Genomic DNA, 22,668 nt, shown 5'->3' with positions numbered 1-22,668 from the left:
ATGATCATCTGCCCATGGAGTATGGTTTCAGAAGCTTCGGACTATTTAAGCCATTCATTAGGTCCCGTCTGAGAAATTGAACAGCGGAAATCTTTCCCCTAGAAGATCCGCCTGGTGTAAGGCTCATTGATACTACCATGACGGGCCCGACAAGATATCGGGCCCGTCTAATTCCCGAGATTGCTGACTTGGGTATGTTGCGCTGCACACATCAGACAACTGATAGTCAATTATTTCTAACTGTCTTAAGAGAAATCTGGAAACACACATCTACTGAGATAGCTTGTCATTCTCAAAATTATGAAACGGCAGTATGGCAGGAGTGTGTTGAGGGGTACAACAGAATTACTTCGGCACGGAGTAGGGGAGACTGTCGCCCTTATAAACGCAACCATTGTAAACATTAAGAAACTTGCCAGTGTTCTTTTCTCATTTCGTGAGGTTTGATGCAAGACTGTGGTGCTATCCCAATTCTTCGCCGTGTACTCCTTTAGTTTTTGTACATGTCATTCAAAACTTGCGGCGGAATGAATGATTGGCAGATGCTGATAAGCCCGATTGAACCTCGGTTCAGGGGTCGAGCATACAACCACCATCATAACAGTATCATCTGGAATCGAGATACTTATTGAGACAATGCGCATTGCCATCGTGAATATGTGAGAAAATTAAGATACTGGTATTTCACATTAGCGACAATGACAGGAGCACCACCATTGACAGGCGTTCGCGTTCTCGAATTCGCAGGCCTAGCTCCAGGTGAATGCCCCCCGCATTACCCCAGATTCCATTGCATCCCCATTAACATCAGTTGCAGGACCTTTCGCGGGACTTCTTCTAGCAGATTATGGAGCGTCCGTCCTACGTATCGATCGCGCAGTTCCTAGTCTCACCCACTCTTCCTCAATTCCTCCACCAACCCCCGATCTCCTTACCCGACACAAATCCTCTATTGCAGTCAACCTTAAAGCAAATGCGGGAATATCCTTCGTCAAGTCTCTCGTTGCGCATGCTGATATCATAATCGATCCATTCCGCCCAGGAGTTTTGGAAAAATTGGGACTTTCACCAGATGTTCTCCTCAAACTCAATCCTCGCATCATTCTTGCCCGAATGACTGGGTTTCGTCGTGATGGGAAGTACAAAGATATGGCCGGGCACGATATCAACTACATAGCAGTTTCGGGGGCATTATCACTTCTTGGGCGAAAAAATGAGAAGCCATTACCACCGGCGAATATACTTGGGGATTTCGCGGGAGGAGGAGCTACGTTGTTTCAGGGAATTTTACTCGCCTTGCTAGCGCGAGAGAAGAGCGGAAAGGGGCAAGTTGTGGAAGCGAACATGGTCGATGGGAGTGCATATCTTGTAACGTTTCCAAGATTGTTGATGAAGACTCCGATGTGGAATAAACCGAGAGGAGAGAACACATTGGATTCGGGAAGCCCGTTCTATGATACCTATGAAACAAAAGATGGAAAATACATGGCGGTGGGTGCTCTAGAACCACAATTTTTCAAAGAGTTGGTTAAGGGGCTAGGATTGGGAGAAACTAATCTGGAAGAGACGAGAATGGATAGGAATACATGGCCAGAAATGAGGGAGACTTTCACTAGGTTATTCAAAGCGAAGACGAGGTCTGAGTGGGAGACTATTTTCGATGGAACTGATGCGTGTTGTACCCCTGTTCTCGATTATGATGAACTCGAAAATGACACCGCCAGAGAAGGTGATCAAAGACCAATCGTTACACTCGGAGAGACACCAGCTCTTGCAATATTTAAAACTAATATACAGGACCCATCGACTGGCCAAGGCCCTGGCATTGAAGGGGGAAGTTACACCGGAAAACCGTTATATCCTGGACAAGGAGGAGAGACAACACTCGAGCAATGGCTAGGATGGAAAAGAGGAAAAGACTATGATATAGAGAATGGTGGTTTGATTAAGAAGAAACATTCGAAATTATAATCCACCATTATATCCCATTCTAAGCACCTCGACTCTCTTGTTCATTACCCCTCTGTTGTCATCTCTAAAACGCCCCAAACAAATGTCTATACTCCAATATTCAGGACCAGAACCAGAATCAGAACCTCGAGCCGTCCCCGCCTACTATCCCTATACCAACTCCGTTTCCATACCCCGATCACTGATGATATGCTCCCAAGCGAATGCAGCAAATTTGTAGCTCGACAAAACTCCAGCTTAGGCTTCGAACGTAGAACCATCTTTAACAGAATTAGTTCAGTATTAAATACAACTAATGATCATGAAGCAGACTTACAACTCAAATCTTGAAATCATCATCATCTAGCTCAATAAGCATCGACGGACTTGGAGGTGGGTTTGGAGGAGGAGATGGCGGATCATCTCTCGACATATTTGACGACGAAACGAATTCAACTTTCTGATGATGAGATACTCGTCGGTGAGGTGCCCCGACTTGTAGAACTCCGAGTGATAGAGCTGGAGGAGCAGCTTTACGCTGACGCTTCTGAAGACGCGGAGAGGAAAGATTTGCTTGAGCAATAGCCATCTTTCTTGTCTGATCCGAAAGAAAGATTATGAAAAATGTATAGAAATCAGGGGAAAAGAGTTTATGATTAACTCCGAAATTAGATATGAATAAGGTCGATTATCTCCCGTAAGAAGAAATATGATGCTCGAAAAAGTAAATCTAGGCAAGCAAGCCACTTTCGGAGAATTACCTAGATGGAAGCTGAAAGTCTCTAAAAAGCACTTGGGTCAAGGAACCACTTTCTTTGCCGACCTTCCATTGTACTTAAATACCTTGTGCTGTTCCTCCTATATTCTAGATCTATCATAAAATTCTCACATGTTCCATGGGCGCCTTCGATACCCGCAAAATGCTTCTACCTGCCTTTGTCACACTGAAGCCCTGCCTAGACCCTACATACAACCGTACTCCCGACGGCTCTTGGAAGCCTCGAGAGGGCAGTGACATTCATTCGGTCTTGGCTATTGTCCTGTTTTCCAGACCTCATTTCCAATAGATAGATACTCGTTGAACGAAGCCTTCCAAATCTCGGGAATACACACACAGAACGCTCGCAATAATAACACACCGCAAGAGAACCAAAAAAGAAGAACAACAACAATCCATTACCCGGGAAGCGGGCACCAGAGAAAATCCACGCGTTCCAGAAGCAAACATTCGAAAATGCGACAAATCACATTTCGCCAATCTCATTGTTTGGGTCCCTTCACCACGCATAGAACAGGATAGATAGAAAAGCGATATCGGGGAAGACTCATCGCTTCGCATTGCATGAATACTCAGTATGTCTGCATATCCCTCCTCGCAACTTTTCAACCTACCAGCACCAGGATCGCTCATCTCCCTCGGCACGTTGCACCCCTGATTTGTCTGCAAGCATTTGCACCTCTCTATTTCCTCGCACAAACAAACATCTTATTCTATCTACCTACCCTTCGTACGTACAAACACCTAAAAGCCTCACGAAGTACTAAACCAACGTCCCTCCACACCACAATACCACCAGCACGGTACTCGTACACTCGTGCACTCCACTCATCCCTCCACCCATTCTCCACCAATTCAAGGACCCGAACATGAAGTCCGTCAGTACCACACCTTCCAAGAAAAAAAGACACATACACAAACACCCTCTCTCTCGCTCTCCCTCTCCATATTTCCCTCACCGACCAAGAACACTCCCAACTCACACCAAGAAAACAAGCATCGCTGAAGTATTTCCGTGTCCCCGCTTCCCGTTTGTATTCTCAAGAGATCTTGTGTACGATCTGGACATTCTCCCGATACGCGGGTGTGACCTCCTTCCATTTTCTCGAATCGGTCGTTGTCCCCATTTCCCCGCATATATGCTTCATTTCGGAGGAGAAACAACCCCAGACAAAGCAAGGCAAAGAACGTTATTCGAGGTTCGGGTTACATCCAACCAAATTTACGCAGCGATGTCTTACGGAAGGTAAGTTGATGAAACACTAACACTCGATACGAGCAAATCTTACGATTGTGTACGATTCCGCCGGTGTGGTAGCGCGAGCACGTCATGTTGTGTAACGTCCCACTTTCAATGCACAAAAATCATTGGTAGGAATTAATTCTCTCTTTCTTTGCAAATGGGGCAACTAATCTAGATACTAAGTTATGTCCTTGAAACTAGCTGTAGGCACCAATAAACGAGGCGGAAAAAGATTGAAGAAAAAGAACTAAAGAGTTACAATCATTTCGCTGTAAACAACATTAAAGTCAAGCTTGCCATTCATTCATTCGCCTTATGCTTCCAAGCCAAGATATTCTCGAATCGGTGTATTCTCGGTACGATCTTTCCCTTTCACGTCCATCACCGCGTCCATGTATTCCACACATCATTATGCTCCACGCCAAAGAAAAGTAGGTATCGTATGTGGTTGTGAGATAGAAAAAAACGAGTCTAAGGTAAATGGGCCAACACAGTACTTGCGGTGAGTATCTAATCAACGTTTCTCGGTTGCTTCCCTGCCTCGGACTTTCTTGACCCGGAAGGATCGCTGCATTTAATTCGGACAGTAGCTTTATTGTACTTGACTAACAATTTCGCTCGCCTTTGAAAGTGATTCAACCATTTGTTGACATTCCTTTCTTCTTCGAACGGTGTAGTCGCTTTCTTTGAGCAAATCATCAAGAGTATCGGTTCTGTACATGTTCTCGAGAAGCTCTCTTTGCATTTCATCCTTGGTGTATCTATAACAGGTTAATCACATATAAATTGCAAATTACTCAGGGGTTCTTACTGGACGAGGTTAAGCATAATGGCTTTTGGTACCATGTCAATCATGGTTCGCTTTACGATGTTGTAATACGAATTGATGAGTAGTTCTAAAAGAAGTTAGCAATGTCAACTGAAAGTGTATTGAAATTAGACTTACTGATAATCTCAACTTCTGTGCCTTCTCTCTCTGACAAAGTTCCAGAAGCCTTAAGAATTGGTGGTGGGGCTTCCATGGCAGCCATCTTCTTCTTATTCTTGGAAGCAAAGAAACTTCCAAAGAAGCCTCCATTCTGTTCGCCCATTCCATCAAGTGTTGGGCTTGCTGTACGTGCAGGCGTTGATGGAATTGGCTTTCCTGACTTGGGATCAACCTGGACGGGCTTTGATGCATTATGTCTCTCACTAACAATAGCCATAGCCTGTAAAATAAATTAGTAGAAGTTATAAAGTGATGAACATCAAACTTACTCTGTGACCGTTGAGGAAGTCGGGATGACCAGTATTGATATAGCACGATTCCATTGCCACTAAATCTTTTACGAGTTTATTGGCAGGATCCATGGCTTTCTTAAAGAATGAAATGACGACAGCATGGAATTTCTCCTTGAGTTGAGGATACCTGCGGAATAGCGGCTTGGCAAGAAGTTGAGTAAGGATCCTGACCAGCTCGTCGTATACCAAAGAAGCGCACTTCAAACTGGGTTCTTCCAGGCGCTTAATTTGTTGTTTAACGATTAGCTCGAAAGCAGTGGTACCGACAAAAAGCGCGGGCGAAGAACCAGAAGAGTTATAAAGTATAGTTCTAATGTCAATATCCTTAACTTGATCAAATGGATCCACAGCCTTAACACCATTCGAATAAAGTTCGTGGAAGACAAAACTGATTCTAGCACCACCTGAAAGTTCGATACTGGAGAGCTCCTGGTTATTACCCTCCAAGACCGTCCGCCATTCATTTGTGAATTCTGTAATGATATTGAGCACAATGTTTGCACTATTTCCAAGCATCGAATCTCCAAGACCTGCCAACTCTGCAGTGTACTTTTGTAACGAAGTCTGAATACGAGCCTTAATATCTGGGAGAGTTTGCTTGATATGCATCATCAAGATAAGGTTCAACTTTCTGGCGAGGTATGGAGTTCCGCAATATGTGCTCTTATTCTTGTATGCTCGGTGGTTTTCGAAGAAGTTCTTCTCGTTTTCCAATGCCGCGGTAATCTGCTTCTTATTGTCGATATCCCTCTGACCTCTGTTGACGACTGGAACATAACCTAATCTCAGGGGAATAATTCTTCCAGCCAAAATGTCCACGACATCAGTTCCGTCGTCCATCAAATCGACCTTTGTCAAAACACCAATAGTTCTTTGACCTTCTGGGTCGACTTCTCGCGCAAGCTTCAATCCGTCAGAGTTAGCCAAATCGGTATTTGCACCTGTAACAGCAAGAATGATAGCATTTGGTTTGCTAATTTGCTTGAGAACCATCTCCTTAATCTGCCTTTCAATATCTCTTGGTTGATCTCCGACTGGAACCTTGGTCAAACCAGGCAAATCGACAAGAGTAAGTGTGAGGACATTTGGGGAATATATGCGAAGATTGATAGGAGCTGGGGAGATTCCCGCATTCCGACCGGTTTTCGCCTCAGTTTCCTTCACAATCTCCTCTCTAATCTTGTTGAAGTCATGGAACTTTTGCCCGGGAATATGAAGGAATTCGCCCCATTCATCAGCATTTGCTTCTTTATCACCTCCAGCGGCCAGTTCCTCCGAGTCATTGACCCCGTTTGATTTCGCGGGAGCTGGTCGATTGATAAGTTGTAAGATAAGGGGTCGTCTAGTAACAATACCGGTTCCTCGAGGTAAACTGCGCACCATCATAGATTTAGCATATGTATACACTGCGGATACGTACGTGGCAGACTCACAAGTCTCTACCAACTATGTTTTCTAAGACCGAACTCTTTCCACTCGACTGACTTCCCACCACTGCGATTTGAGGAAGATCTATGGGATTTTGTACACCGACGGTCGTGAATACATCCTGAAGCTTGTTCACCAATCTGCAACATCTGTTAGCTATCCAGCGCAATGAAATACAGCTTAAGGAGGTCCCAACGTTATAAGACCGGGGTCAGAGATACCGCCTTGTGCGGCCATGATTGCGTGTGAGTGTTGATTTTCAAGGGAGATAGATAGTTTGAGGGTATAGCGAGATCTTTCGGCAAGCTTGTCACTTGTTGGTATTTTCTGATTTTAGGAAAATGGGAGTTGGAGAAGTTCCTGTTTTAAAATGCGACTCCTGTTGATATTCTGTTGTTTAAAACAAACAGGCGTGCGAGGCCAACTTCCACGAGGTGAGGCTAGTAATATGGCCCGTGCTCAGATCCTCAGCAAGATGGATACCTTTGATGCAGAAAAGTGTTTGGCTTGGCTTGGCTTGGGTTTAGATTATCATATGATTGACAGTATCTTGAGGATAAAAGTTTGATCGTTTTTGACACTTGCTAGTAAGAAGGATTCTTAGATTTCGGCAGTGAGTAAACCCCAAGCATCCAAGGAGAATCTATGAAATCACAAATTATTAAAATGTTTGAATGGACGAGAAGTCTCTGAAATCCAGTGGGGGCGCGGGGTTGATACCCAAGCCAAGGAGGGTGTAGAGGAGTCAGAAACAGCTCACATATATTAGGTACTTATTAAATCATAGCAAAGACATTTACTCATCTATTGATCTCTAGCTCAGTGAATACTTCATATTACATACACAGCAAAAAGCAAACAAGCTCATTAGCTTCGTCATCACCCTTACGACGCTTTTTCGCCAGAGCATTAGGCATCTGTATATCATAGCAGGCAAGCACGTGCCTAACCCCCTTTCCAACATTTACGAATACGCGGATAACTTCCACCACCCAATCCAACCATGTCGCCAAAGATTATCACCGTCATTGGATCTCTAAATACCGACCTCGTAACGCTTACTCCCCGCGTTCCCACTGGCGGCGAAACTCTAACCGCTACGTCCTTCAGTACTGGTCCTGGCGGAAAAGGTGCCAATCAAGCTGTGGCATGTGCTCGTCTCTCAAGACCCAATCCCGCTTCCGCTCCATCTCATACTAGCGATGTTTTGATCAAGATGATTGGTGCTGTTGGTGATGATGAGTAGGTCTTTCATTTATTCCTTACCAAAAATCGCTGTACAATTTCTTATTTTACACACCTGCCTACAAGTGGGTTTCTCTCGTTCTGTTATCTCCATGTATTCCAAGTCAAGGACCTTATGCAAGGCTTCTATTCTCGACTTTTTTTCTGCGCGATTGGTTTTGTAGTACCAATTCTCGTCAGTTATGTGGAAAAAGTACAAGCTTCGGGATAGTAAAAGATGATCAGCCTATCCTCTTTTTCAAATGGGCTATTCACCTGTTCCACTTGTTTTGACATTTCAAACAATCAATATGAGGTCATAGGATTGACAACGGCAGGGGAAAACCCCCCCTTTCGCCCAAGATTATCAGACTTTCCCTATTCCCCCAAGCCCCCTTTATACAATATCTGATCACTTTTAAATTCACCACCTAACACACACCAAGATTCGGTCCCTCCCTCATCTCCTCCCTCAAAGACTCTCTCATCGACACAACCTCGATCCAAACAATCCCCGCCCAATCCACCGGCGTAGCAGTAATCCTCGTGGAATCCGACAGCGGCGAGAACCGCATCCTCCTCTCCCCAGGCGCAAACCACGTGAGTCACCCAACTTTCATCATCCATCATCCGTCCCCTTCCAGATCCAACACCATTCCAACCCAATTTCACTCCCCAATTTTCTTTACAAGCAGCTGCACACTAACCACAACCTAGTCCCTCCTCCCCCCCGCCTTCGCCACCCCCTCCTCCCTCACTTCCCCCCTCCCCACCCTCCTCGTCCTGCAACTCGAAATCCCCCTCCAAACCGTCCTCCAAATCCTCACCCTCGCCTCCAGCCTCTCCATCCCCATCCTGCTCAACCCCGCTCCCGCCGTCAAACTCCCCGACTCCGCCTACCCCTCCATAACCCACCTCATCCTCAACGAAACCGAAGCCGCCATCCTCACTTCGCGTCCCGTCTCCGCAGTCGAAGATCCTGCTTTTGATTGGCGCGTCGTCACAGATGAGTTTCTGAGCAGAGGCGTCAAGACGGTCATTGTGACGCTCGGGTCTAAAGGTTTGTGCATGTTTTTTTCCCAGCCCAGAATTTCTTCCCTCCTAGTCCCCCCCCTCCACCCAAACCCCAAACTAACCCCCCTCCCCCACCCCCTAGGAGCCATCCTCGCCACCTCCCAAATCTACACCCACATCCCCGCCGAATCCAACATAAAAGTAGTCGACACCACCGCCGCCGGCGACACATTCGTCGGCGCCTACGCCGTCGATCTCGTGCGCCATACTTCTCCAACCACCGAATCCACCGATCAAGACTTCGAGAAAATTCTGCTCTCCGCCGTCCAAAAAGCTTGTAAAGCAGCCGCTCGAACGGTCGAGAAAGAAGGCGCTCAGAGCGCGATTCCCTGGGCTGATGAGATTGATGTTAGGAGGAATTAGTCTTGACTACTTAATACCTAGGTACTCGAATTTACAAATCTATAGAAATTCAGATATACTTTTCCCTCCATAGAAGAGAACGTCAAATGTATACTAGCAGAGAATTCGACATATCAAGATTTAAGGCTTCAATGATACCATCTAGTTGGTTCGCAATCAATGTATTAGATAATATCTATCATTTCATGCCATGCATTTGCCTTGCCTTGCCCCGCCATTCCATCCAGCCACATCTCATTGAATAGCCCTGACTCGATTTACTCGCCATCAATCCATCAGCGTATACGTAAAGGTCTAAAGCATTGAAAACAATTTACAAAAACGCACACTGACTAAAACTCCATCGCCGTTACCGTATGTTATGTCCCAAACACCATTGATGCCTACCCATATGCAATCCTTCCTGCATTCCACCGATTCGCCACCCCGAGAGTTGTATGTAACGTGAATGAATAAGAATAAAGTTGATGAACGATGCAAAACAATGAAACGAGAAATTATAGCATCATTTCTCATAACGCACTACGAGATGCCCGTGCAATGGCGTGAAATTTCCAATTACCAGCCATTAGATTCACGCTGCGAGCCATTGAATACACTTTGTTTAGAGACTCCCTGAAGGCTATTTTCGCTCGACCATCTGATACATTTGTTAGCTCGATTCATGCCTTGATCAGATGATATGAAACCTACATCCGAACTTTGCCGTCATCACCAGCGGAAGCGAACATTCTTGGATTCACTGGGTTCCAAGAAACCGCATTGCAGCAACCTTTCTTGTGAGCTTCTAGTTTTTCTACCACTGAACCGTTCTCTCGATGGTATATCACAACATTGCCTTCTATAAGTGAATGCGTTAGTAATGCAGGCGTGCAACCCAAAATCCGAATCTTACCTTCACTTCCGCTAACCACAAAACTTTCATTGGCACCGCCGAAAGAGCTTCTGATAATGAATTCACCCCCTTTATCCCCAGATACGAAGGTTCGAATTGTTTCGCCGGTGTCTATATCCAACATGCGTGTTTCTCCAGAGTTACAATGTATCAGTAGGTGTCTTGAATTATCGCTGACGCCGATCGAACAAAGCTGAACTTTGAGGTCCAGCTCATATTCAAGCTCGCGAGTTATGAAATTGTAAACATAGAGATGGGTCAAGTGTTCGATGGCCACTAGTCGGCTCCCGTCTGGTGTGAGTGCTATGTCTCGAATACGATGATCTCGGCCCCAATCATATACGAGCTCTCCATTGAGATTCCACTGGCATAAGTTCTTTGTAGTAGCCAAGCTGCCTGTGATGAAGGATTGTCCATCCGATGTCCATACACAACAGGACACAGGCTCCCCAAAACGGGGGAGCTTCATCAACAAATCACTAGTCTAAGAAATCAGCGAGAGAATTTTGAATACGGAGTTCTAACTTACTGCAGTATTCCACAGCAAAGCTCTGTTATCACGGCCACATGTGACCATTCTCGTGTCATCAGGACTCCAAGCAAAAGAACAGACTCCACCTTCATGTTCAGAAAAGGAAGTATGAACACTGAAAGCCGGAACATTATAAATAACAAGAACCCCATCGCTTCCACAGCTTGCCAATAGAGTTCCATCATGTGAGAACTTTGTATCCCATACTTCACCAGCATGTTTGGTAAGGTCCATGATGGGCCGCAATGGAACGTTACTTCGGTCGCATGTGTGATCTTGGTACAGCGAAGGTGACTCATGTGTGTTGTGATAAACACATGTCGATATCTGATGTTGTTTTACTTGGTCAAAAAGTGTGGCCAAGCGATTCTCAGGTAACATGGCTGATGGTGAAATACATCCTAGGAGAGTGTCAGCATCACGTATTGACCGATGTCATTAATGAAAATCTTACTAGACAGTTGTGAGAGGAGTAAATGCCTGGAGTCTCCAGCGGCCCCATCCCAATTAGCCTTGACCTTAAGATCCGCAGGCGTACACATCAGTAAGCTAGTACAGGTGATCAGTGCTTAGTCGAGATAAAGATTGTAGAAACATAGCAACAAAAACATACCTTGAGAGAAAATGCAACTTGGCGGTATCTTGATATAGTGGAGTAAGCTCAGATCGCAAAACATTTATTGCTCTGCCCATGTCTTTTCGTTCAAGTAATTCCAAGAACTTTTGCTGCCGCATCCAAAACCTCATAATGTTCTTATCCACACCATCTCGGAGAACCAATCCATTCCCATGAATATTAACTCCGCCTTCCTCTATAGGCCTCCCGAAAAGCAGTTCTTCAGCTTCGGTCCACTCGCCCTGTAAGACTGCATTTCGGAAAGCTGCTACAATCGGACTTTCAAGATCATAACCACTTTCCTGACTTAATCTCGCTGCAGCACCATTGTAACCCAAATTCGTCAAAGCTTGGATCAAGATCCTAGTGACTTCCTCTCTATCATGTCCAAAATATGTAGATGTTGCTTTGACACCTGCATCTGAGTGCCCATTGGTGCTTGATCCATTCATGGCTGCCGAGGAAGAATGTGCACCATTGGCAGAGTTTGAGAGGGCTGCCTTGTGTAGACGAGATGTCCCCGCTCCATTTGAGAATGGTTTAGAGCTACCATTCGAGGTACTATCCTCCCCTTCAGATCTCATACTAGCACTTTGACGTCTTCTTTTGTTGCGGTGTTCACTTTCTAGGTTTGAAGGATTCGAAGAGTCTCCGGGACTCGAAAAAGTATTTAATTGTTCCCCTCGGCCAATAGTATGATCTCGACGTCTACGACCGAGGACTTGATCTTGAGCACGTCTCGGCCGGAGCTCAGCTTGAGGTGTACCGCGAGTTCTAGCAGCTTGCCTTGTCGTGGGATCTATGTTATATCTCTCGAATGAAGACGGAGGGTCGATTTGATCTGTTCTGTGGTGAGATGGCGGTAGAGGGGCTTGGGCTGAGAAGACAGTGCTGGTTGATCGTGGAGGGGAAGTCGGGATGGGTGGGTCGTCGGGAATGGATAAGGATGGTGGTGGTATATGGGGGTTGTCGTCTGCCAGGACGAAATCTGCGGAAGTGCCGCTGGTTGAATATAGATTCTAGAGAGGGGCCTCAAGAATCTTATGGGGTTTGTTAAATTGAAGCACCAAGATGCAAGTTGTTGTAATGCAGGCAAAAGTTAAAGTAAACAAGTGTAGAAAGTCTGGGATTGTCGTGGTTAAATGCTTGCCTCTGCATCTGTAAGACGAACAGAAGCTCGAGCGAAGTAGAAGCTGCTAATAGAGTGAATGATTAGAATCAGCCAAAGAGGTGGGTTCGAACAAAACTTGTGGAGTGAATTCGAATGTTCATAGAGAGAGATGGAATGGATGAATGAATCACAAAGGATCTTATTAATGTTATTCACATACTTATTATTCGCTGCAATAAGTATAGAGTTTGTGATGATTTAAAGTAGAAAAATGATTTATAAAGTCAATCAAGCTCTCTCTTCATGTATGTAGGGAGGTGTTTCTCATTGTAACTGTAACTTCGTAATAGAAGGATGTCGGACAGGTATTTGGGGTTCCAGCACATGAGGTATGGATGATAGCCAGGTGGGTAGGTATGTATGTGCTTGGATTAGGAATACGGTGGACCATTCGATCTTTCCAGTCAGCAACAGTCAGTCACCCTACCACCCACCACCCTATCATGATTCTTATCAACCTGGGAGCACTCGTAGATACGAAAGCGTGAGCTATTAGACTTTTAGAGAACATGTGCTACATGTAAACTTAATCTGCCACCAACCCACTTTGAGACTGCGAATCTGCAACTGGAACTGACTGGCGTTGATTCACATTGTGATGCTAGGTTGAGGAGGAAGTGAGTGCATGTAAGAAGGGATATGTGACCTCATCAAATGGACCACGCTGCATTCAATTTATGATTAGAGAGGGGGGAAAGGGAAAAGGAAGATAAGATATATAATATAGCACCGGCGAGTCGCTTCATAGGTAGTATTCTTGAATAAGAGCAGGCGACCATAATCTATATACATACCTACCTACCGAGGTACCTACCTACTCAGGTACAGTACTGGACACATTCATTATTACTACGGAGAGCTACAATTGTGATAAATGAACCCATCCTTCTTACCATTCTCGCCATTATCCGCCGTCGCCGCTGTCCGTACCAATTGGAAGCGTGTATCAAGTAAGATCACCAATGGTGGGGGAAACTTGGGATAGGAATGAAGGCGTGGATCTAGAGCGGTGCGAGCGGTGTTTAGTAAATACATATTTCGCACGCTCAGTCAGGTACATAAATACCACATACCACATACCTATTACCTATTACCTAGGTGGCTCGTAAGGAGATACCAGGTAGGTGTACCCAGACCTTCAAATCGCATCCGTGAGTAAAAGCTTCAAGCTTGTACGTACTCTTGAGGTACTCTCAGGCTCCTTCCGTTGACCGACTGATATCCATATCCACTTGCTTTATCATTGATCTCTCTGGGTCTCTCTACCATTGATCCTATTGACATGTCATGTACTCGTACATAATACATACATCGTACATATTCCACTACCACCTAATTTTCACTCTGTAGTTGGTTGGTTATTAATTAAATTCCCATCGTCTCCATCCTTGATCCTTTTATGTCACTTGGTCTTCGTCCTCGTTTGAAAGCTCGGCCCTCATTCTTAGATCTCATCAAAATCCAACATATTGATACCTTGTCAATAGCTCCAGTCGAGCTTAATCAAGAGCCATTACCACAACTTCCTCTATCACCCCCTCCAACAACAATCCAATTCATAGTTCCCAATACAAGCAAAGAAATCGCCAACATGGCTCCTCAAAGAGATGCAGATGGAGAGGAACAATTTGGTTGGTCTTTACCTGTTTTCCCTATCCTACCAACATAATTGCTAATCGCCTGCCGACAGGTTCAATTTACTCCGTATCAGGGTTTGTGAAAGACTTCATCAGGATGTCTTTCTTCAGCTAATTATCTTTAGTCCGGTCGTGGTGGCAGAGAATATGATCGGAGTTGCCATGTACGAGTTGGTAGGTTTGATTTGCCAATTTGACCCAATTATTGTGTTGCTAACTTATGGATAGGTTAGAGTCGGTCACGATAATCTTGTCGGTGAAGTTATTCGAATCGAAGCGGATAGAGCGACTATTCAAGTATACGAGGAAACAGGTATGGGAAAACATATGGCTTTGGGTTGGAATTATAACTGACTGTTGGGTATGAAGCTGGTGTTACTGTTGGAGATCCCGTTGTGCGTACTGGAAAGCCTTTGTCCGTCGAGTTGGGCCCAGGTCTCATGGAAACAATTTACGATGGTATTCAAAGACCTCTCAAAGCTATCGCAGACAACTCCAACAGTATCTACATTCCCCGTGGTATTTCCGCTCCAGCTTTGAACAGAGAAAAGGACTGGGACTTTAAGCCGATTATGAAGGTTGGAGATCACATTACTGGAGGCGACATTTGGGGTACAGTCTACGAGAACTCCCTCCTGGATGATCACAAGATTCTTTTCCCACCCAGAGCTAGGGGTACAATTACTCGCATTGCTGAAAAGGGAAGCTACAAGGTCGACCAAAAGATCCTCGAGGTCGAATTTGATGGCAAGAAGACCGAATATAGCATGATGCACACATGGCCTGTACGTGTACCACGACCAACTACCGAGAAATTGGCAGCAGATAAGCCATTTATCGTTGGACAACGTGTATTGGACGCTCTTTTCCCTAGTGTTCAAGGAGGAACTGTTGCCATTCCAGGTGCTTTCGGTTGTGGTAAGACGGTTATTAGTCAATCTGTTTCTAAGTTCTCGAACAGTGATATCATTGTATATGTTGGATGGTAAGGTTTCGTCTTTTCTAAATCACGGCGGCATTATACTAATATCATATATAGTGGAGAGCGTGGAAACGAGATGGCTGAAGTCTTGATGGATTTCCCAGAACTTTCCATTGAAATCGATGGACGTAAAGAGCCTATCATGAAGCGTACCACACTTATTGCCAACACATCCAATATGCCTGTCGCCGCTCGTGAAGCCTCTATTTACACGGGAATTACGGTAGCTGAATATTTTCGCGATCAGGGTAAAGATGTTGCCATGATGGCTGATTCTACATCTCGTTGGGCTGAGGCACTTCGTGAAATTTCTGGTCGTTTGGGAGAGATGCCTGCTGATCAAGGTTTCCCCGCTTATCTTGGAGCTAAACTTGCTAGTTTCTACGAACGTGCTGGTAAAGTTCAAGCTCTTGGTGGACCTGATCGTGAAGGTAGTGTCAGTATTGTCGGTGCTGTCAGTCCCCCTGGTGGTGATTTCTCCGATCCTGTGACAAGTAGTACTTTGGGTATTGTGCAAGTTTTCTGGGGTCTCGACAAGAAACTTGCTCAACGTAAACATTTCCCTTCTATCAATACTGCAGTCAGTTACAGTAAATATACTACTGTTCTCGACAAATACTACGAAAAGGATTTCCCCGAGTTTCCTAGACTTCGAGACCGTATCAAGCAACTTTTGACCGATTCTGAAGAATTGGATCAAGTCGTTCAATTGGTTGGAAAGTCAGCATTATCCGACCCTGACAAGATTACCCTGGATGTAGCTGCATTGATCAAGGAAGATTTCTTGCAACAAAACGGTTACAGTGACTATGATCAATTCTGTCCTATTTGGAAGACTGAGTGGATGATGAAGGCAATGATGGGATTCCACGATGAGGCCCAAAAAGCAGTCGCACAAGGTCAAAGTTGGGCTAAAGTACGTGAATCTACCGGAGAGCTTCAATCCCAATTGAGAAATATGAAATTCGAGGTTCCAAGTGAAGGCGAGGAGAAGATCACAAAGAAGGTATGTTTATCCATAGTATTCATTTGTCTGATAGTATATTTATCTAACATCTTTATAGTACGAGGATCTTGTTCAAGCTATGACTGATAAATTCGCTTCGGTTACCGATGAGTAAAAGGAAGCATAATAGGCGATTATTTTGGGGGAAGCGGTATGGTGGTTTGCATTTCTTACTTTAACTTGTATCAAAGTTTTGTTGGGTGATAGATATGAGATTGTATGCATATAACGAGCGAATGGACTTCATAAAAATGAATTTTCTTCAACAACCTTGTTGATGTGTCTACGTATAGTTTGACTGCCAACTGTTTCATTACACAAATGGCAGGCGTTGATGTCTTTATATTGTGATTGGTGAGTACAGATAAAAATGTCTGACAATATACTAAACTGGCACTCATTTCTCTCCCGAAACGAAAGCCTTTGGATCGTTCATTGAGCTCATTCGAAGTGACTCCATCGTTTTGACCTCGTTCATCTATCATTCTCTGATTGGCTGAGTAAGGAGTTTTCTTGCTGAATAATCTCGGAAAAACCTCGCTAGTTCTTTCATGACAAGAAATTATACTGAGAAGTAATTTCGACGGACCACTGTGATGCAAAACTCAAGACATTTTATTTGGGGACCAAAAGATTCCCGTCTGTAGTATATCGGTAATTATAAAACAATAATCTCCAACCTTTTGCAAGACTGACACATGATTAGTCATTAGATTTCCCTCTGATGGAAAGGTAAAAAATCATCACCAAAAAAAACACATTCAATCCCTGCACGTGAAAGACTCGGAGCATTGAAAACATGGGAAGCACAAATCCTCTTCCCACTCCCGATCCCCAAGATCCCTCCATCCAGCATTGGGAAAATGGATTGGTACTCTACTCCAACTTCATCACGGCTGAAGAAGAATCCGAAATCATCGCTTCGATCCAGAAAGATGATCGTTGGTGCGGAATCGGTAAGCGACAAACCATGCATTACGGTGCGCATTTCGATTATACCACGTTCTGCGCGTCGGAAACGTGGACGGATGTCCCAGATTGGATTGAGCAATTGGTGGGGAGGTTACCGTTTAGAGAGGAAGGGGGCGTGGATCAATTCACGGTGCAGTATTATCCCCCTGGAACGGGGATTCCGCCGCATGTGGATACGCATTCGGCGTTTGGAGAGTATTTGTATAGTCTGAGTTTGGGGTCGGCGGTGCCGATAGGGTTTAAGAGGTGTGGGATTAATGAGGAGCGGAAGATGAGGAGGCCGAAGAGGTCGTTGGGGGAGGCGATTGCAAATGGGAGGAGGGAGAAGGCGGAGGAGGATGGGGAGGAGAAGTGGGAGGTTTGGTTGAGGGAGAGGAGTTTGTTGGTTATGAGGGGGGAGGCGAGGTATGGGTTTGCGCATGGGATTAGGGGGAGGAAGTTTGATGTGGATGTGGAGTTGGATGAGAATGGGGAGGGGGTGAAGAGGAGGAGAGAGGGGAGATGGAGTATTACGATGAGAAGTGTGAAGAGAGGTGCGGAAATGGGATGTGAGTGTGCGTTTCCGGGGGTTTGTGATGCGAGGATTAGGGAGGAGAGGGAGAGGGGGGAGAAGGAGGAGGAGAAAAAGAAAGAACGGGAGATTCGGGAAAAGGGTGAATGTATACCTGAAATTACACCTAGATAAATATATTCATCAAGCCCACCATCTTAACATACTTAAACCCTAATTAATTTTAAGCGAACCCATTCTATTAATCCACCAAACACAAACTCGGAAAGCTCTCTTGAGTTTGAAGAATCTAGTAGTACTAGATCGATAGGGTGAAGGGTCCCTATCTACCATGAAATGGTTATGTCTACTAATCATTATACAATCAGCAGTTTGAGGGTCCTTGATACATCCCTTGAAACATTCCATACCACATGAATGAACATCAAGCAAATAAACAGCAAATAACTGACTAAGTAAATAAGCGAATCTATCTTTCAATCTCAACAGAAGATCACGTTATACCTAACTCTCAAATAGTAATCTTACTGTATCACAGATACAATGCCCGAATGCCATAATACCATAATACCAACATGAAGAGATACAGAGACAGAATCGAGGAGGATATCTCTATTAAATGAGAAACTTGGTATAATTTGATGTTTGTGATTGTATGTGTAGGGTGCTTGCGAGTTTTATTTTGTGATGTAGGTTGAATGGATGTAGGCAGGGGTGGATATGGATATGGAGAATGGATATGGAGAATGGATATGGAGAATGGGTATGGAGAATGGGTATGGAGATGGAGATAACAAGAGTCACTTGAATGTAGTTTGGTAGTGTTGGAGAGGAAGGGTTTGAAATGGGTTTGGGGATTCGAGATAGAGATGGAGATGGGGAGTTAGTCCCGGTGGTTGGAGTGTTGGCTGGGTAGATAACTGTGGACACCTAGATATCTACTGTATATGATTAGCTCATATCTACAACTCTATGTTAATTGATACACTAAAATGCAATGAGTATGAAAATTGTTTGATTGTTTTCATGCCCTGTGGATTTAACAATAGACAAGATAGGATTTTCCACAGTGAGCTGACAATATATCCCCTTTTCCTCCTGCCTGGTTTTATATACGAGCTGTCAAGTAGTCCAATATACTCTCTTGATATAGGACTGCATTTCCATATAAAAATCATTCATTTATGAAAAGAAAATAAGAGATTCATGTGTAGCTGGGTGATGAGGACAGCACCCGAATTGCCTACGTCCGAGTGCCAGTGACACATTTCTCCAAATCATGGTCAATCTGAATATCTCTCGGCTTTCCGATTCCGGTTGTCATTCTACCCACGGAGAAAAGAGCTACTGGAACGGTTTTTCTCGGGCTGGAGTTATTATTAGGTCTGATTCGAAAGTTTTTAACTTTTCTTGTCAACCATTCCCATTTCCATACTAGAACCATTGATGCTATCGTGACAGGTATGCTGATAGCAAAGTATAGCCAAATATCGACACCAATTCCAGAATTGAGTTCCGCTACATTCATACCAAAAACGCCGGCAACGAATGATGGTGGAATATACACCGTTGCAAAGACTGACAAAGCCCCGTAGTTTGTCAGCATTGCGACACGGTAGTAACTTCATGATATTTTGCAACTTACTTGACGTCGTTGGCTTGCTGTATTGCTTTTCTACTCTCCTGAACAGCTATAATTGCTGTGAGTATTGGTATGCTGGCACTGTTTTGCTTCATTTGGATCATGACTTTGTTTTCAAGGAATTGATAGTCTTTCAATCTTTTGCTGCGACTGTCAGCAAACCAGTGACTGGTTGCCATAGAATCAATGACACGGAGGTTCATGTTTAGCATACTCCATGTCTGTTTAAGATACTCCTCGAATGACTCTTTCTCCGACAGCCTTACTTCAATGGTGGCGAGGTATTGAGGCTTTGAGACCCGGAAGCATACATGGAAGCACGTATGCTTCCTGCGCACGGATGACGGTTTGCCATTCATTGCTAGCAAGCCGTAATGCTATCAAAGACACGTTTGCTCTTGTAAATGCATGGGCCCCCTCAAGGATATATGTCGGCTCAACTCTTGAGAATGTAGTTCTTGAACTTGGTTTTCGAGTCTCGAACGCATGGTCAGGGAAATATCAAAGTGATCACTGGATTGCTTGGGATTCCCATCGCAGATGATCAAAGCTATGCATGTAGGAAATAAGCCCAGGTCACATTAAAGAGATAACAGAAATTCCAATACTTTGTGACGATGGAAATCATTGAAAAACAGAAATAACAACATACAAGTGAAAGACTTTTTGCTTCTTCGTAACGCCCATATTGTGACGTGTTCCTCCGAAGAAGCCAAATTACCATGACAAAATGTACTCCTTTTGTTTTGGACTTCGCAGATAAAATTAGCAGAGCTGCGTCTATAGCAACGTTGATAGGGTATGACCACATGATCCTGGATGTAGCTTCTACTCGGAAGTAAAAACGCGACATCATCGCTGGCACGCTTAAAGTGGTCTCGAAAAACATCGATACTACAGCCCAACAATCGGCTAACTATTGGCGATGCATGGATCGATACGTCCTGTAAGAAGCATAAACGCGCTGACAATTGTTTGACTGGAGTTTGCTTTAGATACTCCAATAATTTCTGTGTCCTTGAGTATAATCTTGAAAGCTTTTCCCGAAGATTCGAATTCCAAAACATGCATATCAATGGACAGCACTTCTTTATGAGACTCGGTACGAATATTGGCAGAGCAGTTTGCCGACACCGAAACCTCCCCGGCTTCAAAGTTTGATAACTCTCCCATGGGGTCCCAGTAGAGGTCTTCCACGGTTTGCAGTTTACTATGATTGTGGTTGAAATCATTTGTATCTTGTAGTATACTTTTGCGACATTTCTCCAACTCGATACGTTCAATCCTGGGCTTAGCAACAGCATCGATAACTTTTGGCTCCCGCCCACTGACCGAGTCATCGTCCCGGACCTGGGCTGGAAATGAACTACTTCTCTGAGTGACCTTTGCAAATGAACTCAACTCATTGCCTGTATCATACGACGCATCCCGGCGTGCCGCGCGCTTGGTAGTAAAAAGATTAATATTAGATGTGGCCATAATGTATTTTGTTTAATGTTAATTTGGATACCGTCGGCGTCTTGAGGTGCAAAACTCGAGTGTCTGATGGGATAAATGCACACCTGAGCTTTCCAGCATGCATTCGGCCATAATTAGCATCGCAGATGCCAGTCAGGCCTTGTCAGCGCGAAACCTCCATCTAGGTAGTACTCGATAGGCGGTCCAAACATTGTTCCCCCTATACTCTTTTAACCGTATCAAGATTTGCAAGCGAATCGTAATTGAAACTTTCCAACCAATACAGCATTTACAAATACAAGAAAAACATGTGCTTTGTTGAATCTTTATGTGATGAAATGATTATGTGTATAGCGCACGATAATGGGACTTTTTGGCAAGGCATGTAATGATCTTTTTTTTAGCACGTGAAAGACGAAAACCGTGGGGTACTATAAGCTCACGGGCCATCTCTTCCGACAAGAGCTCTAGGAGAATGTGTTTGAAGCTGTTCCCTATGGTTTCAGACCTCGACGTCGAACAATTGATCATCAACACCAAAATGTGTTTGAATTATTGCTACAAATATCTATTGCTTCATTCCCAAATACTAATACATCAGATTCACTAATATCAGAATATAGTCATCATGCCTAGTCTATTTGGTAACTTTAATCTGTAAGTTAACCCCTTCATCTTCTCCATTACTCGAAATCCGCATTCTAATATCTCTCCCTCTCTAGTCCCACCGATTTCCTCGGTCGTTTCTTAAAATCGCAGTTCAAGAAACTCCCATATCCAGAGACCTCATTTGCGGGCCAAACAATAATCATAACTGGCGCAAACACAGGACTTGGTCTCGAAGCCGCTCGACACATTGTTCGGCTCGGTGCCGCAAGAGTGATCCTCGCATGTCGTACCATTTCTAAAGGCGAAGCGGCCGTTGCTTCTATTTCCGCCTCGCTTCCTAATCACAAAACCATCATCGAAGTATGGCAAGTAGATCTCACTTCTTATGCCTCCGTCAAAGAATTTTGCGTCAAAATAGACCAGCTGGACCGGTTAGATGTTATGCTTGAGAATGCGGGATTGGCAGTGCCGAAATACGAGGAGTTGGAGGGAATGGAAAGCACGGTTACGGTTAATGTGATGAGTACATTTTTAATGGCATTACTGGTACTGCCCAAATTGAGAGAGAGTGCTGCGAAATTTAATATAGTGCCGAGATTGACGATTGTAGCGAGTGATGCGCATGAACAGGTATGCTTCTACCCCTTCATCTGCTGTCTAGATTCTCAATAGTTCAATTTGGCGAGGCGTTAGCGATTTCCGAACTGCCTACTGACTATGAAATCACAACAAGAATATTCAAAGACTAACGTAAATTCACTTTTAGGCCCACTTCAAAGAACAAGCCTCTCCTCTCATTCTTCCAGCCCTCAAGAATCCCAAGCTTCAACAAGACCGCTACAACGTCTCAAAACTCCTCGAAATCTTCATCATTCGCGAACTCGCTCCCCGATTATCTAAATCTGACAAAGAACAAATAATACTCAATACACTTACCCCCGGATTCTGTCATTCTGACCTGATGCGTCATGCTGTATTTCCTTTGAATATCTTGGCTTGCATTGGTAAATCCTTGTTAGCGAGGACAACGGAGGTAGGCAGTAGGACTTTGGTTGCGGCAGCGGCTGCTGGGGAAGAAAGTCATGGAGCGTATATGGTCGATTGCGAGGTCAGTGAACCAAGTAGGTACGTAAGGAGTGAAAAGGGAAAGAATGCGCAGATGAGGGTTTATACTGAGGTCATGGAGGCGTTGGAGCAAATTGAACCAGGGATTACGAAACATATATAGGAATGTAAATAATTAGATCCAAATTTATATCTTATGAGCTTATATACCAATCATACTCACGACATCTT

The 22,668-nt window shown here is 44.4% G+C and overlaps 10 protein-coding genes across 10 annotated transcripts; 5 read left to right on the top strand and 5 right to left on the bottom strand.

The window, feature by feature from the left end:
* Positions 1-698: 698 nt before the first annotated feature.
* Positions 699-1,971, top strand: Bfra_010821 (putative alpha-methylacyl- racemase protein; the record flags this gene model as incomplete). Its single annotated transcript, XM_037341153.1, has 2 exons — positions 699-759; positions 818-1,971. The coding sequence occupies 2 exons, from the start codon at positions 699-701 to the stop codon at positions 1,969-1,971; spliced, it is 1,215 nt and encodes a 404-aa protein (XP_037188572.1).
* A 319-nt stretch (positions 1,972-2,290) lies between these two features.
* Positions 2,291-2,539, bottom strand: Bfra_010820 (uncharacterized protein; the record flags this gene model as incomplete). Its single annotated transcript, XM_037341152.1, has 1 exon — positions 2,291-2,539. The coding sequence occupies one exon, from the start codon at positions 2,537-2,539 to the stop codon at positions 2,291-2,293; it is 249 nt and encodes an 82-aa protein (XP_037188571.1).
* Positions 2,540-4,563: 2,024 nt separating this feature from the next.
* On the bottom strand, positions 4,564-6,917 carry Bfra_010819 (putative vacuolar dynamin-like gtpase protein; the record flags this gene model as incomplete). The annotated part of the gene is made up of 6 exons (XM_037341151.1): positions 4,564-4,732; positions 4,783-4,867; positions 4,918-5,179; positions 5,229-6,624; positions 6,686-6,820; positions 6,877-6,917. 6 exons carry the CDS (start codon positions 6,915-6,917, stop codon positions 4,564-4,566), a joined length of 2,088 nt encoding a protein of 695 aa, XP_037188570.1.
* A 766-nt stretch (positions 6,918-7,683) lies between these two features.
* Positions 7,684-9,341, top strand: Bfra_010818 (putative ribokinase protein; the record flags this gene model as incomplete). The annotated part of the gene is made up of 4 exons (XM_037341150.1): positions 7,684-7,922; positions 8,351-8,504; positions 8,622-8,964; positions 9,061-9,341. The coding sequence occupies 4 exons, from the start codon at positions 7,684-7,686 to the stop codon at positions 9,339-9,341; spliced, it is 1,017 nt and encodes a 338-aa protein (XP_037188569.1).
* Positions 9,342-9,865: 524 nt separating this feature from the next.
* Positions 9,866-12,579, bottom strand: Bfra_010817 (putative wd domain-containing protein; the record flags this gene model as incomplete). The annotated part of the gene is made up of 7 exons (XM_037341149.1): positions 9,866-9,981; positions 10,035-10,182; positions 10,237-10,720; positions 10,766-11,169; positions 11,223-11,317; positions 11,382-12,403; positions 12,556-12,579. Coding segments are annotated over 7 exons (2,259 nt in total), but the record flags the coding sequence as incomplete, so codon positions are not given.
* A 1,375-nt stretch (positions 12,580-13,954) lies between these two features.
* Positions 13,955-16,394, top strand: Bfra_010816 (putative vacuolar atp synthase catalytic subunit a protein; the record flags this gene model as incomplete). The annotated part of the gene is made up of 7 exons (XM_037341148.1): positions 13,955-14,186; positions 14,246-14,267; positions 14,318-14,366; positions 14,421-14,505; positions 14,562-15,177; positions 15,232-16,180; positions 16,239-16,394. 7 exons carry the CDS (start codon positions 13,955-13,957, stop codon positions 16,293-16,295), a joined length of 2,010 nt encoding a protein of 669 aa, XP_037188567.1. The 3' UTR covers positions 16,296-16,394.
* A 585-nt stretch (positions 16,395-16,979) lies between these two features.
* Positions 16,980-17,837, top strand: Bfra_010815 (putative alkbh6 protein; the record flags this gene model as incomplete). The annotated part of the gene is made up of 1 exon (XM_037341147.1): positions 16,980-17,837. The coding sequence occupies one exon, from the start codon at positions 16,980-16,982 to the stop codon at positions 17,835-17,837; it is 858 nt and encodes a 285-aa protein (XP_037188566.1).
* A 1,069-nt stretch (positions 17,838-18,906) lies between these two features.
* Positions 18,907-19,508, bottom strand: Bfra_010814 (uncharacterized protein; the record flags this gene model as incomplete). The annotated part of the gene is made up of 2 exons (XM_037341146.1): positions 18,907-19,285; positions 19,309-19,508. The coding sequence occupies 2 exons, from the start codon at positions 19,506-19,508 to the stop codon at positions 18,907-18,909; spliced, it is 579 nt and encodes a 192-aa protein (XP_037188565.1).
* A 177-nt stretch (positions 19,509-19,685) lies between these two features.
* Bfra_010813 (uncharacterized protein) lies at positions 19,686-21,052 on the bottom strand (the record flags this gene model as incomplete). The annotated part of the gene is made up of 4 exons (XM_037341145.1): positions 19,686-19,855; positions 19,958-20,221; positions 20,247-20,748; positions 20,990-21,052. The coding sequence occupies 4 exons, from the start codon at positions 21,050-21,052 to the stop codon at positions 19,686-19,688; spliced, it is 999 nt and encodes a 332-aa protein (XP_037188564.1).
* A 339-nt stretch (positions 21,053-21,391) lies between these two features.
* Bfra_010812 (putative retinol dehydrogenase protein) lies at positions 21,392-22,600 on the top strand (the record flags this gene model as incomplete). Its single annotated transcript, XM_037341144.1, has 3 exons — positions 21,392-21,420; positions 21,486-22,002; positions 22,139-22,600. The coding sequence occupies 3 exons, from the start codon at positions 21,392-21,394 to the stop codon at positions 22,598-22,600; spliced, it is 1,008 nt and encodes a 335-aa protein (XP_037188563.1).
* Between the last annotated feature and the right edge of the window lie 68 nt (positions 22,601-22,668).

The sequence above is a fragment of the Botrytis fragariae genome (genome assembly GCF_013461495.1).
Source record: "Botrytis fragariae strain BVB16 chromosome Unknown tig00000223, whole genome shotgun sequence".
Classification (NCBI taxonomy): Eukaryota; Fungi; Ascomycota; class Leotiomycetes; order Helotiales; family Sclerotiniaceae; genus Botrytis; species Botrytis fragariae.
The sequence above is the reverse complement of the archived record's forward strand: the minus strand, read 5'-3'. Positions and strand labels throughout refer to the sequence as shown.